The sequence below is a fragment of the Saccoglossus kowalevskii genome, chromosome 20, assembly GCF_978046115.1.
Source record: "Saccoglossus kowalevskii chromosome 20, keSacKowa6.1, whole genome shotgun sequence".
NCBI classification, from domain to species: domain Eukaryota; kingdom Metazoa; phylum Hemichordata; class Enteropneusta; family Harrimaniidae; genus Saccoglossus; species Saccoglossus kowalevskii.
The window spans coordinates 7424792-7440610 of NC_140660.1; the positions used below are offsets into that span (position 1 = coordinate 7424792).

General features: G+C 35.7%; 1 protein-coding gene across 1 annotated transcript in view; it reads left to right on the forward strand.

The window, feature by feature from the left end:
- Nucleotides 1–13831, forward strand: part of LOC100375387 (pyruvate dehydrogenase (acetyl-transferring) kinase isozyme 2, mitochondrial-like) — a 31688-nt gene extending 17857 nt beyond the window's left edge. Inside the window, exons 4-12 of the mRNA XM_085494536.1 lie at nucleotides 931–994; nucleotides 1749–1869; nucleotides 3057–3143; nucleotides 3414–3491; nucleotides 4625–4698; nucleotides 6536–6637; nucleotides 8608–8721; nucleotides 9538–9651; nucleotides 9808–13831. Coding sequence (XP_085350662.1) covers nucleotides 931–994; nucleotides 1749–1869; nucleotides 3057–3143; nucleotides 3414–3491; nucleotides 4625–4698; nucleotides 6536–6637; nucleotides 8608–8721; nucleotides 9538–9651; nucleotides 9808–9981 — 928 coding nt within the window. The 3' untranslated portion in view covers nucleotides 9982–13831. The remainder of the gene's footprint in view (nucleotides 1–930; nucleotides 995–1748; nucleotides 1870–3056; nucleotides 3144–3413; nucleotides 3492–4624; nucleotides 4699–6535; nucleotides 6638–8607; nucleotides 8722–9537; nucleotides 9652–9807) is intronic.
- Nucleotides 13832–15819: the final 1988 nt, after the last annotated feature.

Below are 15819 nucleotides of genomic sequence, written 5' to 3' on the forward strand. Positions count from 1 at the left end.
ATATGGGCGAGTTGCTCTAAACCTAACATGCCTCACAGAACAATGTAGTTTTTCACTTCCCCCAATGATTTTTTGTCGGTACCAATCAAATTGCAGGAACGTCAGATAGTGACGACAGAGTTTATTTCCGCCCAATGTTTATCATCTTGTTGGAAACAGCCTGTGATTTTTGCCGACAATGCAAACGCGGCTTTGATTGATGGTGTTACTATGACCACCAAACTCAATATTTTCTGAAAATCATTGCAAGAAGGCGTGAACTATGCGAGTTCGCAGAATTGATCTTGCCGACGAGACATACACTATTCCGTCGTGCATTAGTGGTGTCTGATGTAGTTCGGCCTGTGAGGGCGCCACTCACGCCAGCATGTCAGGCTTGGGTCATAGGTGCTCTTGGATAATTCACAGACCTGATTACTTTGGGATTGTTACTTCTGCATATTTATTACCTATTTTGCATATTATTACCAAATTCATAGATATTCAACAGATATCTCCAGTACCACTGACTTATGAAACTTGCTAAATAATTGCTTTTAGATAATCCACAGACCTGTTGTGAGTTGAAACTTGAATTGAATGAGCATATTAGTTAACTAATTTGCATAAATTATGCAATTTTCTGATATCTCAATTGCTGCTCATCAGATTTAAATTTAAACTAGGTACATAGGTGACAGAGACTACAAACTGTTAGTGTTATAAACTAACTATATAGTGATTAGTTTCACTTCAAGGAGCAGAGCAGAGCAGAGCAGAGCAGAGCAGAGCAGAGCAGAGCAGAGCAGAGCAGAGCAGAGCAGAGCAGAGCAGAGCAGAGCTGGCTGATGAGCAAATGGTTTTCTATATATACTGTACTCGCACAAATCATTGAACATATCACTGCAAATTTTGTGTATTTACTCTATTATGTACATTTTCTATTTTCAGATTTACTGACAGCCTGCAGAAGATTCGTGACAGACATGCTAATGTTGTTGAAACCATGGCACAGGTGAGATACACAGTTTATGACATCAGCCTGGTCTGTGGGTTAATATTAACATCACTCGCCTCTCTCCTCCTTCCAAGCATCAGGGACACTCTTGATGGCTGTCAATCAGCATTGAAAAAAAAACAGAAAATCAATACATACTCTTGTCCACTTTCTCAGATAGTAAGGAGTTTGGTAAATTAGGCTGGCGACCCCAACTTTTTTAAAAAATCATTATCTTTTTTATGCACTGGAGTGCATTCATGGGGTTGCCTCAGGGTGTCCTGAGTGACGTGGCGATAGAGACTTCTAGCAATGAAAGAGTTCCCAAGGCAAGCCATGTACTCAACTGTAATCCAGGAAAAAAGTGTCTTGTGATTGTGATGGTCCATTTCTATGCAAGGGAAACTTCTGTAAAATGTATAAAATTTATCATAAAAATACACCCAGTTGAATTTTATGTTTGGGGAAAATCACATACACACATTTTACCTATGAATTTCATTGCTCGCAATCTTTTCTCCAAACTTCCCCAACAGTGTGAGCAGGGGTGGTAAAAACTGCCTCAAGATGCCCCAGTAAACTGATTGTTGCACCCTAAGGTTCCAACACAAACTTCTAGAGCATAATTTATTGTAAAATTGTATAAATTCTAGATGTTTTCATTTATCAGTAAGCTTCTACCTTAAATGATAATTTACCGGTACACTCTGACTGTACTGTGTATAGTGATATACTGATTATATATAACAGTAGTTTTTTTTTTTTTTTGTAGGGAGTGATCGAAATGAGAGACACTCATGGGATCGACCCAAACAAGGAAGGAAATTTACAATACTTCTTAGATAGATTCTTCATGAGTCGTATTAGTATACGAATGTTAATAAACCAACACAGTAAGTATATCTGATTATTTAGGGCTGGACCATTCATTATATTGGGGGGGGGGTATCAGATATTTTCATGTTCTTCTCGGTTTCACTGAAGCCATGTCTGAACTTTTGTGTGATCGTGTTAAGAAAAGTTATATGTAACAGTTAGTTGTATGATTAGAGAGCGTTCAGGCAGCAAATTTTTGCACATGCTTATTTTCGGTCCAAAGCATGGTACCGAGATCAATTTTTTTCGGCATTTGTCGACTTGGTCCTGACCGTTCACACACAAGTTTCAGCGTGTACCGACTTAGTCCCGAGTTTCGACATGTTTCGAGATTTCTAACATGAACGCTACTATAGTTTGATCTGTACAGTGTACTGTACACTCATTGTAATACTTAATTTTGTTAGTAAACCAAAGCTAGTTTTCTCCTAATATACTGAAAAATACTTTATTTTCAGTCAGAATTAATTTTACTGGAAAGACTATTTTGAGTGTTTTGTATGGAATTTATTTTCACTGATTTTTAATGAATTGAATGTAAAATATAGGAAAAAAATATATTTGCTGGATTTTATTTTAATTTAATCAGTCTTTTAGCAAAAATAGCAAAAATAAAGTATTTTACAGTAACACGTTTTACCGAACATTTTTATCGTAGTTGCATTTCCCGCATGTTCATGAATAAGTAAAAAGAATTGGTGAAATCACTGTGAAAACTATGCAGTCATCACTAGATGTTAATCTACAATGGGGGGGGGGGGGATCATGCTTATCATATAGGGTAGTTGTGCGTTTGAGCCAGTTTATTCAGTTTTGGGGAAGAAACAGTCAGGTCACATGCAGTGTGAGTTTTATGATACTGTAGAATACTTTATTTTCACTTGGAATTTATTTTCGCTGAAGGGATGATTCCATGAAAATAAAATCCACCAAATGTACTTCCTATATTTCACATTCATCTCATCAAAAATCAGTGAAAATAAATTCCATATATAACGCCCAAAAAGCCTTTTCAGCGAAAATTAAATTCAGCTAAAATAAAGTATATCACAGTAGTTAAATTCAGGTTTAAAAACTAGCGTCATGCTGTCATATTGTATTCTAGACATGTGTTTAGGACTCGCCATATCTTGGATATGTACATCCACTTTCATGGAGTAGACTTGTATGTTTTGACATCATTAATTGTTGTTTCTGTTTTCAGCTCTAGTTTTTGGTAACAACGTACAAACCCACCCAAGATACATTGGTAGTATAGATCCAAACTGTGACGTAGAGTCTGTTATACTCGGTAAGTTAAGTAACGTACACGTTGGTGGGTACCAAGAAAAGAGGTTGACTTTTGAGACATGCTTGCACGCAAATTTACAGCAAGCAGTACAATACATATAGAGTGTGTCCTCTATACCGATGATGATGATGCAGCACTGGCGCAATAGGATTTGCTGTGACACAACCTTTGAAACTGACCACCTCGTGCTCAGCCTAGAATGGACCATAATAGACTATAAAACCACAGTTGCCGAGTTCATGTTTTCAAGATTTTCTTGTTTGATTTCAGATGCATTTGACAGTGCAAAGTATCTATGTGACCAATATTATTTAGCTTCACCAGAAATGGAAATAACAACTCATAATGGTAGGTATTGTACAGGAGTAATGGTTGAAGTAAAATGCAACTGTACTCCCTAGACTGATTACAATAAACTACAGCTGTGTGTCAAGACCCCCCAGACTGATTAAAATAATTTATGCCTGTGCTAAGACTCCCTAGTCTGCTGAAATTATTCACAACTATGCTTCAAGGCCCCCTCTACTTGTTAAAATAATCTGTAAGAGTGTGTGTGAGTGTTTGACTAGACTCTTTAGACTGCTTAAAATAATGACTATGATAAAACTTCTTAGACTGGTAAAATATTCCACAACTGCTCCAAGTCATTCTTAACTTGTTAGAATAACCCACAACTGTGCTCTTGGGTTTCCTAAACTGGTGAGAATAAACCAAAACTGCTCCAAGTCATTCTTAACTTGTTAGAATAACCCACAACTGTGCTCTTGGGTTCCCTAAACTGGTGAGAATAAACCAAAACTGCTCCAAGATTTCTTAAACTGGTTAGAATGATCCAAAAGTGTGCTTTAAGACTCTCTGTACCAATAGATTAATCCACAAATGTGCTTTAAGACTCCCTAGACTACCAGAATAATCCACAAGTGTGTTTTGAGACTCCCTGTACCACCAGATTAATCCACAAGTGTGCTTTAAGACTACCAGAATAATCCACAAGTGTGCTTTAAGACTCCCTGTACCACCAGATTAATCAAGTGTGCTTTGAGACTCCCTAGACTGGTTAGAATAATCCACAACTGTGCTTTGAGACTTTCTAGACCACCAGATTAATCCACAAGTGTACTTTGAGACTCCCTAGACTACCAGAATAATCAACAAGTGTGCTTTAAGACTACCAGAATAATCCACAAGTGTGCTTTAAGACTCCCTGTACCACCAGATTAATCATATGTGCTTTGAGACTCCCTAGACTGGTTAGAATAATCCACAACTGTGCTTTGACATCCTCTAGACTACCAGAATAATCCACAAGTGTACTTTGAGACTCCCTAGACTACCAGAATAATCCACAAGTGTGCTTTAAGACTCTCTAGAATGGTTAGAATAATCCACAACTGTGCTTTGGGACTCCCTAGACTGGTTATAATAATCCACAACTGTACTTTGGGATCCCTAGATTCAAATACTACTTTGTTTTATTACAGCTGTGAATGATAATGATATTCAGATTGTCTATGTACCATCTCATCTTTACCATATGCTCTTCGAACTCTTTAAGGTAAATTCAGTTTTGTTGTTTAAAATGTGGTGGTTGTCGTGCTGTGCATATGCGACATTTGTGTTGATGAACATTGATTTTCCCACAATCCAATGATCTTCAAATGGAAATCACAAGTATGAGGTTTGACCTGGGTGAGACTTGCACTGAATACCGCGGACGACTCCTTCGATACCTTCCAATCATCTAAAAAGTACCTAATTAAAGCTTGGAAACTTCTTAATTTGTACTCGTTGATCTGCGCAACAGTCAAAGTCGCCATCTTTGTTTATATGAGACCCATATATCTCGCGCATGCGTGGCGTAACGACCACCGCTCTTTAAAATGTAATGTTGGCAAAACTTGGTCACTTGTGAGTAACTTTCAAATTTGAAAGTTATGGTGTTAGCGTATTATACAGTGTTGTTTATCGATTAAGTTATTATTTGTCTTCACTACAAAAAATCCCATCTTGCATTGCTGTTTGAATAAGCGCGAAACACAGCTAACCTAGGAAGTACGTTATGTTCGTTGACACAGTAGTAATAGAGTGAACTAGTCATGTGAATTAAAAACAGAGGGACATAATGGCTATACAGGAAACTCAATTCTGGTGTGCAGACTTCGTATCGAATATAGATTTTCGTTACGTATATTCGATTGCCAAACAGAGAATCCTATGCGTGCTTCGGTGACTTGATGACACCTCAAGACGCTGGAAACTTGATCATAATCAAATTTCTGCTCGTTGATGTTCGGCTATTGGCAAGGCGGTTATTTTGCAAATAGTGTAGCTGTTACATTTATTACAGTAACATATGACTGGCAAAAACTTCAAACTAAATTTTGCCAACAGTACGGCTTTGAAGGTGTCTGTAGGAGTGATTGTGCCTCTGCAGTGAAATTTTCACTTTTTTGTGAAACTTGCAGAATTGTGTTTTGTACTTTTTTTGTAAATTAATGTATTTTACTGTATTAAATTTGATGTTGTTCATTGATGAAATACTGTAAAATGACTAATTTTCACTGGGTTTAAATTTCACTGATTTACCATTTCAGGCATATTCAGTGGGTTTTAAATTTATCATTTAGATAATGTGTTCTATGCTAAATTTTACATATTCACTGGGTATTAATTTAGCACATTTTCCAGTCAGCGATAATTAATTAAATAATTAATTCCTTTACAGTAGTAACATGATACATAAAAATGTAAAAAAAATAGTGGAAAGAAACAATTTGGCAGTCAAAGGATTACCCTTTTTACCACCAGTTCCCTCTTTTCATCACAATTTCACAAAATAGTCCCTTTTATAGTCTGCACTTTCCTTTAGAAGATTGGGCCAATATAGCCCAATTTTTTGAGTAAAAACTGAAAATTGTCTCTAATTTTATCTGTTGGCTCCAAAATTAAGGGTTTATTTCCAGAGTTGCCAAAATACATAAATAAATCTCTGCACTTTTTTTTTTCTACTGGTAGATTTCACTTTAACCTTTAAAACATGTCAATTTTTCCTGCCAAGTTATTTTTACATTTTGACCTAGGTAGACATAATTTTACATTTATGAGAAAAGCTGACTGGCATCAACAGATTAAAATAAAATGACTTTTATTTATAAAAGATAAAAACAATATTTGGTCAATTTTTGTTAATTTTGTTTCCTAATGGCAAGGATATATCTTGATTCATTTCTGAATTTGGCTTGGTTGAAATAACGATTTTATATAGTATTTATAGCATACGTGTGATTGGTTTGGTAATTTACAAAAAAAAAGACTCGGAAAGCATCATGCACGTTTTATTTCACGGATGACCCAAGGGTTGATTTGAATATTTTGTTTTGTTTGTTGTACAGAATGCGATGCGAGCTGTTGTTGAATACCATGGTACTGCCAGTTTAGATTACCCTCCGATACAAGTGAAGGTAGTGATTGGAAAACATGATCTGACTATCAAGGTAAGTAAGAGAACAGGTGTGATTTTTATTAGCTCAGAATGTTTTCAAATTTGATATGCAAGTATCTTGGATGGTTTTTCCTGAGATTTGTTCATTTCATGTCAAAATCTCAAATTCTCTATTTTTGGTGAATATTTTTGTAATTTTTGGTAAAAAGTGATATTTTCAACTTCTTGTTAAAAACCACAAGTCTGATTGCTTTGATATTGCGTGCGTGCATCCGAACCTGTATCTTAGAAATGCCTGGACCAATCACAATCAAACTTCACACATACATCATACATGATATTATACATATGCACATCAATTTGTTTCACGATCTGATTTAAGATGGCCAAATGGCAGCCATTTTTGTACTGAAAATTTCTCGGCTGTTTACAGATGGATTTTGTTCAAACTTGTTATATACATTGGACATTATAAGAGCCTGATGCACGTCATTTTGTTATTCAGATGAGATTCAAAATGGCTGATGAGTGGCCAATTTGTTTTAATGAATGTTGTTCTAGTGCCATATCTCTGACTTGTTTTCACTGAATCATTCCTTCAGTGAAAATAGTGAAAAAAAAGTATTTTACAGTAGTTGGCTATCAGATTATATGCCGTTATTCACAAAACCCAGATTAAAATATCTGGTCATCAAAGTACTTTTCGAACAACATGCTCGTCAAACATCCACGAAAATGGTGATTACCATATCCCAAAATTCAGTTTGGTTACTGTAAAATACTTTATTTTCGCTTAGAATTAATTTTCACTATTTTCGCTGAGGTAATGATTCAGTGAAAATAAAATCCAGCGAATTCACCCTTTTTCCTATATTTTACATTCAACTATAAACTACAAATCAGTGAAAATAAGTTCCATACAAAACACCCAAAAAGTTTTTTTAGGGAAAATTAATTCCAGCTAAAATAAAGTATTTACAGGAAAAATTTGTATGTAGTTATAAATGAAAACTTAAGGTTGCCAAGAGTTATTAGGACATTCTAATGACTATTATTCATTTTTTTTTTAAAAGAAAGTGACAACATGGCTTCCTTAGAAAATTTGTAGTTTCAGGCATTTTTAAAAAAAAAATGTTTGTACTGTAAAAAAACAAAAAAAACATGAAAAGTTGATAACGGGTATCAAAATCAATAATTATGCAGCGTGTCGGAAACGGGAAATTGTTATAATTTTTCCACCTCTACTTATTAGGTTAAATACCCGCGATCTCATCTAAGGCCCGACCTAGATAACTGAACTTTGAAGGTACTGGATAATGCCAATGACCTCGTAATCAGGTCACTGTGTCTGATTGGTCATCTACCTCTTTGAATAAGTTGCATACAACATGTCTATTTTCATTTTTCTTTACGGATCGACAATTAGAAACTGGGGGGGGGGGTATTTGATAGGACTGTAAATTTTATTTGTAGTAATATCAACTTGAAAAACAAAAGCTCTAAATTAAGCATAAGTATAAAGTATATAATAATTGGACTGTTTTTCTACCATATTCTCTGAAAGTTTTTATAACTATCAACCCTGTACAACATGTACAGTTCCCTTTTTTCATTAGAAATTCACAAAATAGTCTTGTTTATTGTCTGCACAAAAATAGCCAAATTTTTTGAGTAAAAACTGATAATTGACTCAAATTTTGTCTGTTAGATTCAAAATTAGGGTTAATTTCCAGAAATATTGAAGAATATAAGAAAAAAAGTGCAGAAAAATTTCTGGTGGGGAAAAGATTAATGTGTGAAGAATTTGTATGTAAATGATCAGAGCCTGCGTCGTTATAGCAACAAAGGTCAACTCACAGGTGACCTATTTTTTTTTTTTTTTTTTTTTTTTTTTTTTTTTTTTTTTTTTTTTTCCCTTTTTCCCCCCGTGTGTATAAGCACATGATGCCGGCACTACCGCCACTAAAAAAAAAAATCCTGAAATCTTCAAGTTACTTTAAAATCTTCATCTTATGCATACAGGTTACTGACTCTGGCGGCGGTATCCCGCGTCATCAGATTGATTTACTCTTCAATTACATGTATTCAACGGCACCTGTTCCACCGAAACCGGGATCCACTACAACCGCACCATTGGTGAGTTTATTAATGTGCGACATTTGTGATGATAAACATTAATTTTCCCACAATCCACTGCGCTGTTCTTATAGAGATCATGAGTATGAGTTTTGACCTGGACAGGCCTGGAATTTGCAACTGTCAGTCAACTTCATGAAAGTGTAAATGCTTTTGAATATATTTTGGTAAAATTAGCAAAGAACAATAGGACAAAATAGACTAAAGTTGTCAGTTCAAAATCAAAGTTACCAGTCTGGTCTGGCTAAAAGCCTGGATGCATCATGGGTGCATCATGAACTAATCACCGTCGTCGGTGACTCCTCCTAGTCGCCAAAGAAATTGTCGAGTTAAAACTTGGTAATGCCTCAGTTTGTAGTCAACGAACAGTCAAAGTTGCCATCTTTGCTCATATGAGAACCCATATCTTGCTTATGCGTAGTGCAACCCCCCCCCCCCAAGTTTTATCATTTTTCAATTCTTGTAAAATGTGTTCCTCTAAATTGCATATGAACCAGGGATTTTTTTAAACAAAGGAACAGGGGCGCAGCACCCTCATGCCATGGCCATGTGGCCCCTTACCCTGGGGAGCAGATCCTCTGGCAAACATAAAATTCTGATTGACCAGGGATCACATGTGGCTACAGTCTTCAACTGTGACCTGTCTGATAGTAATTTTGGTCCCAAGGAAGCCATAGAATGCTCCATTTTAATTTAGAATTATCAATTGCAGTGCTCTCTCTTGCAGTTTTTTTTCTAGAAAAACCCCTGTAAACAATCTATTAATTTTTATCTTTATTGCAGTATGTACAATATCTTTATATAATTGTCTTTTAGGCTGGTTATGGTTATGGTTTACCAATATCACGTCTGTATGCTCGATATTTCCATGGTGATTTACAGCTGACTTCCATGGAAGGCGACGGCACTGATGCTATAGTCTATCTTAAGGTAAGTCAGTCTAGTTGTCTAGAATCATCCAGTTTGTGTAGAAATATCTTGTTTGTCCAAGTATATCAAGTTCAATCTAGTATGAACCAGTCTGATCTAGTTTGTTCCAGTTTGATCCGGACTGACTCTGTGCTCTGTATGTTCTTTTTTTGTAAGGTGATGTCAAGAGAAGCCAATGAGCTGCTGCCTATCTTCAACTATGCTACATCGCAACAGTACAAACGTACGATCTGCACCGGTGATTGGAGTTCCCCTGCTCCGCAACAGTTTGCTGCTGCCAATGGCCCTGGACACATGAACAGGGATTCACTTGTCACAAAAACAGCTTAGGACATTTCGTCTATATTGGCATCTATGGTCATGGAACAGTTCTAATTATATGCCATATTTTGTGTGTAAAAACAGTAAATTCAAGCCTGTCTAAAATGTTGGGACAAATGTAGGACGTTTAAAAAAAAAAATAACAGCATCTGAATTACTGCATGAGAATATGGAGCTCCCTCATTGGTGGACATTCAAGGCACTATGACATCATCATACCATATTTGGTTAGCCTACCAAATTATAAAAGGATAATCAATTGAGCAAGACGTAATTTATCAGATTTTTCAGAAGTTTATCCCTTTAATGACCAAACATGGAAAGGTGATCATATTTAATGACGTAACTGGTTGATGGCTGTCGTCGGCACTTGTCGCAAAAATGGTATCAAATGCAAAGACAATCATAAAAATCACATTTCATTCAAAAGACGGATGTTATAACGTTTTAGAACTTTTTTTTCCCTTCTCGTTTTTTTTTTTTTTTCTTTTTGAGTGCTAATATCAATCTTGTAGAAGCCTGTGTTGAAAGAATCGCTATGGTGATGAGCAATAGACAAAATCTGCAAGTTTTAATTGCGTTTGATATTTTATTTGAATATCTCAGTAACGCTGCTTGCACTCATTAAAAGTTTGTGCATGACACTCATCGACAGCGGCATATATTTACCCAAAATTGTACAAAGCGACAGTACCGGTACATTTTCAAGTACACTATAATTAAGTTGTACGTTTACCTGCAGACATATAATAAAAGTTGATAAATGCAGGTTTATCTATAGTTGTTTTTATAATAACCAACTATAAACAAAGAAGACAAAATGGTGAATCATTATGATATACTGTAAAATACTTTATTTTCACTTCAAATTAATTTTCGTCATATTCGGTGAAGGAAAGAATCGGTGAAAATAAAATCCAGTGTGTATACCTTCTTTTCTATATTTTACTCAACTCAGAATCAAAAATCAGTTAAATAAATTCCATGCAAAACACCCAAAAAGCCTTTTCAGTGAAAATTAGTTCCAGTTAAAATAAAGTATTTTACAGTATTCATGTTACAAAAACTTACAAATGGTCTGTGTTGTTTACATTAGCATTATATCATAAAAGATTATCTAAATTCTTATACACGATTGTCGTGTTTGTTACTTGTATTTTGCTTACATGCTGCTTTAAACATTTGGTAGTTTTATTTGTTTTAGTAAATTGTAAATAAATTGGTGATCTCTCTCACTGCCAATAAGTCATTCCTGGAACTCTTTAGTGCCAGTACATCATGCCTAAGTTCATTGACAGCTTAGGGGGTCAGTACATCATGCCTAAGTTTATTGACAGCTTAGGGAGTCAATACATTATGCCTAAGTTCATTGATAGCTTAGGGAGTCAATACATTATGCCTAAGTTCATTGATAGCTTAGGGGGCCCTTACATCATGCCTAAGTTCATTGATAGCTTAGGGGGCCCTTACATCATGCCCCAGTTCAGCAACGACTTAGGGGGTCAGTACATCATGCCTCAGTTCAAAGACAGCTTAGGGGGCCATTACATCATGCCCCAGTTCAGCAACAACTTAGGGGACCAATTGCATCGCATACATGTCTTGAGCAAAATTGTAGAAAAAATATTACTGGGATTTATTGTGAGAAATAAACATTGTCGGTGATGGTAAACGACATTCTGGGTTTCTTTGCTCCCAGGATTGATAGCTTCCAATTTCATTCATTTCTTCTTTCGAGAATTCCTAACTGTACGCTTACAAAATTTGTTGGTTGTACTGCCTAGTAACGAGTTTAAATTCAGAAATTTGTTTTCGGAACAAGAAATCTTAGAAGAAAATGGCCGCCAAAATCGGTTTGAACGAATGGCCGCAAGATGTGTTTTTTCTCCTAAATTAGTGTTCTATTTTAGTCCTGTCATTGCCTCTACTGTTCTAAATACATAGGGGGGAGACGCTAATTAAGGGGTAAAATCGCGTCTCTCTGTCATGAGTTCTTGGCGGTTGTTCACATCTGAAGTCTTGTTTCCAAATAAGGTCTACTTGTATATTACTTTCCAATACACGTACAGAGTAGTAGATTATATTTTATCAGTAATGCTGTATTTTGCGATTACTGTGTTTTCCATTTTCTAGAGACGAATGTTTTCGTGTGACATTATTAATATGCAGGTGTGCTTCTACCTATCAAAATGTCCGTTTTATCTTGGAATATCTCGGCTGCAGTGCAAGACTGAAATTTGAGAGGTGAAGATAAATATTCGTAAAAGGGCTTTGCATATATCAATAGTATGGAGTGCAAAATTGTATTTTTAGAACAGGCATGGTGGTAATTGCCGTTGATGTTGTTGTAACGTTCAAATGCAAATCTGTTATATTTGTCAGTGATTGATTTGCAATACTTAAAAAGTTGACGCAATTGGCGTTCGACTATATAATACTTTATTTTATTGAAAAGGAATTGTTAAATTGCAGGGGAAATAAACAGCCCTGCTAAAAGTTATGTCTGCCATTATGTGTGTTGTTTGTCAATGAGATAAATGTACATTTTCAATGTTGCAGAATGTTGGTATTTGAAATGTTCAGAATACTGTAAAATACTTTATTTTAGCTGGAATAAATTTTCTCTGAATAGACTTTTTGGACGTTTTTGTATGGAATTTATTTTCACTGATTTTTGATGAGTTGAATGTAAAATATAAGAATAGTATATTGCTTGAATTTATTTTCGCTGAATGATTCTTCCAGCAAAAATTAATTTCGAGCGAAAATAAAGTATTCTACAGTACAGCTAATAAATTTTTTTTTTTTAATTTAGTTAGATGTATGAGAGTGTAAATAAGAATTTATTACAAACCCAGAAAGAAAAACAACATTTAATCACCATAGCTACCGTGCTGCATTACGGTCAAATTACGCGTATTCTACATTTAGTGTGGTTTGTCTGTGAAACAAGATCTTGAGGCAGAAATGCATGTAACAGAAAAATTAATATTAAAAAAAAAAAAAAAATGTCTTGGTATTACCGTATGTTTAGGTTGACATACATGTATACCCTTCACCCTAATCTTAATGCCAAAAATACTAGAATAACTAAGGAGCCTCTTTTCTGACCACTTAGCTATGGTATAAAAAGCATTAAACTTAATTTAAGTTGAATTTCCTTAAATTGGATTTCTAAAACTGATTAATATATTTATGTTCCGATACTGGATTGCAATTTGAATTGATTTGAATAGTTCCTTTTGAGGATTGCGTCATGTTCAGCTCAACTGTGCAGAATAATTGTGGGTATTTTTAATTTTTTGGCGAAATCGTCCAAGCAATATCAAAGCAAAAATGTTCGATTTTGGCTCAATAAAAAATCCCCGCAATTTTTTATCTGTTAAAACAGTTTCGCTGAAGGTGACGCTATCCTCAAAGTGACCAATTATATTTGCAATTGCATATGAGACTGTAATTCAACCCTTATCCTGCCAACACCATGTACTTATACATTGAATTGACCAGACGAAGGTTAATGGAGTAGCTCTATGGGTTCTGGTTCCATATTTTACAGATAATTCGTGTCGTATTTATTGCATCAAAATTGTTGTGGTACAGAACCTGGCACTTTAAATTGTTGCAACTGGAAATGCTGGCGTTTTCGTAATTCTTGGGCATTAATAAATAACATGACATTTTTGATGAAGTCTCAAAAACATTTCTTGCCAAATTGAATAGATCAGCATTATTTCCATTGAAATTTAATTATTCATGGTTTTATGATGGATATCAGCTATTACGTTTACGTTACTTAATTATTCTGTACGTCTTTGACTTCCTCTATATATGATAAAACCAATAAAGTTTTAGAGAGCAAGTTAATTGTCTGTGTATATAGCTATGTTTGGATTATCTACCGATTTCTGAATTACCTCGCAGCTCAAAAAACTATTTAAGAAATCCGAGAAACGTGGATTTCCAGTTGAAAGAGATGATTTTTCAGAGAAATTGGATTGAATTAGAGATGATACGATATATAAGCCATTAACGCCTAGAATCTTTGTGATGTTCCTCTCAGTATATACCACTAATGCCTAGAATCTTTGTGGTGTTCCACTCAGTATATGTCACTAACGCCTAGAATCTTTGTGGTGTTCCACTCAGTATATGTCACTAATGCCTAGAATCTTTGTGGTGTTCCACTCAGTATATACCACTATTGCCTAGAATCTATGTGGTGTTCCACTCAGTATATACCACTATGCCTAGAATCTTTGTGGTATTCCACTCAGTATATACCACTAGGCCTAGAATCTTTGTGGTGTTCCACTCTGTATATACCACTAATGCCTAGAATCTTTGTGGTGTTCCACTCAGTATATACCACTAATGCCTAGAATCTTTGTGGTGTTCCACTCAGTATATACCACTATCGCCTAGAATCTTTGTGGTGTTCCACTCGGTATATGTCACTATCGCCTAGAATCTTTGTGGTGTTCCACTCAGTATATACCACTCATGCCTAGAATCTTTGTGGTGTTCCTCTCAGTATATACCACTAATGCCTAGAATCTTTGTGGTGTTCCACTCAGTATATACCACTAATGCCTAGAATCTTTGTGATGTTCCACTCTGTATATACCACTAATGCCTAGAATCTTTGTGGTGTTCCACTCAGTATATACCACTAATGCCTAGAATCTTTGTGGTGTTCCACTCGGTATATACCACTATCGCCTAGAATCTTTGTGGTGTTCCACTCAGTATATACCACTAATGCCTAGAATCTTTGTGTTGTTCCACTCAGTATATACCACTAATGCCTAGAACCTTTGTGGTGTTCCACTCTGTATATACCACTAACACCTAGAATCTTTGTGGTGTTCCACTCAGTATATACCACTAATGCCTAGAATCTTTGTGATGTTCCACTCTGTATATACCACTAATGCCTAGAATCTTTGTGGTGTTCCACTCGGTATATACCATTAATGCCTAGAATCTTTGTGGTGTTCCACTCGGTATATACCACTATCGCCTAGAATCTTTGTGGTGTTCCACTCGGTATATGTCACTATCGCCTAGAATCTTTGTGGTGTTCCACTCAGTATATACCACTCATGCCTAGAATCTTTGTGGTGTTCCTCTCAGTATATACCACTAATGCCTAGAATCTTTGTGATGTTGCACTCTGTATATACCACTAATGCCTAGAATCTTTGTGGTGTTCCACTCAGTATATACCACTAATGCCTAGAATCTTTGTGGTGTTCCACTCGATATATACCACTATCGCCTAGAATATTTGTGGTGTTCCACTCAGTATATACCACTAATGCCTAGAATCTTTGTGTTGTTCCACTCAGTATATACCACTAATGCCTAGAATCTTTGTGGTGTTCCACTCAGTATATACCACTAACGCCTAGAATCTTTGTGGTGTTCCACTCAGTATATACCACTAATGCCTAGAATCTTTGTGATGTTCCACTCTGTATATACCACTAATGCCTAGAATCTTTGTGGTGTTCCACTCAGTATATACCACTAATGCCTAGAATCTTTGTGATGTTCCACTCGGTATATACCACTAATGCCTAGAACCTTTGTGGTGTTCTACTCAGTATATACCACTAATGCCTAGAATCTTTGTGGTGTTCCACTCAGTATATACCACTAATGCCTAGAATCTTTGTGGTATTCCACTCAGTATATACCACTAATGCTTAGAATCTTTGTGATGTTCCACTCTGTTTATACCACTAATGCCTAGAATCTTTGTGGTGTTCCACTCAGTATATACCACTAATGCCTAGAATCTTTGTGGTGTTCCACTCGGTATATACCACTAATGCCTAGAATCTT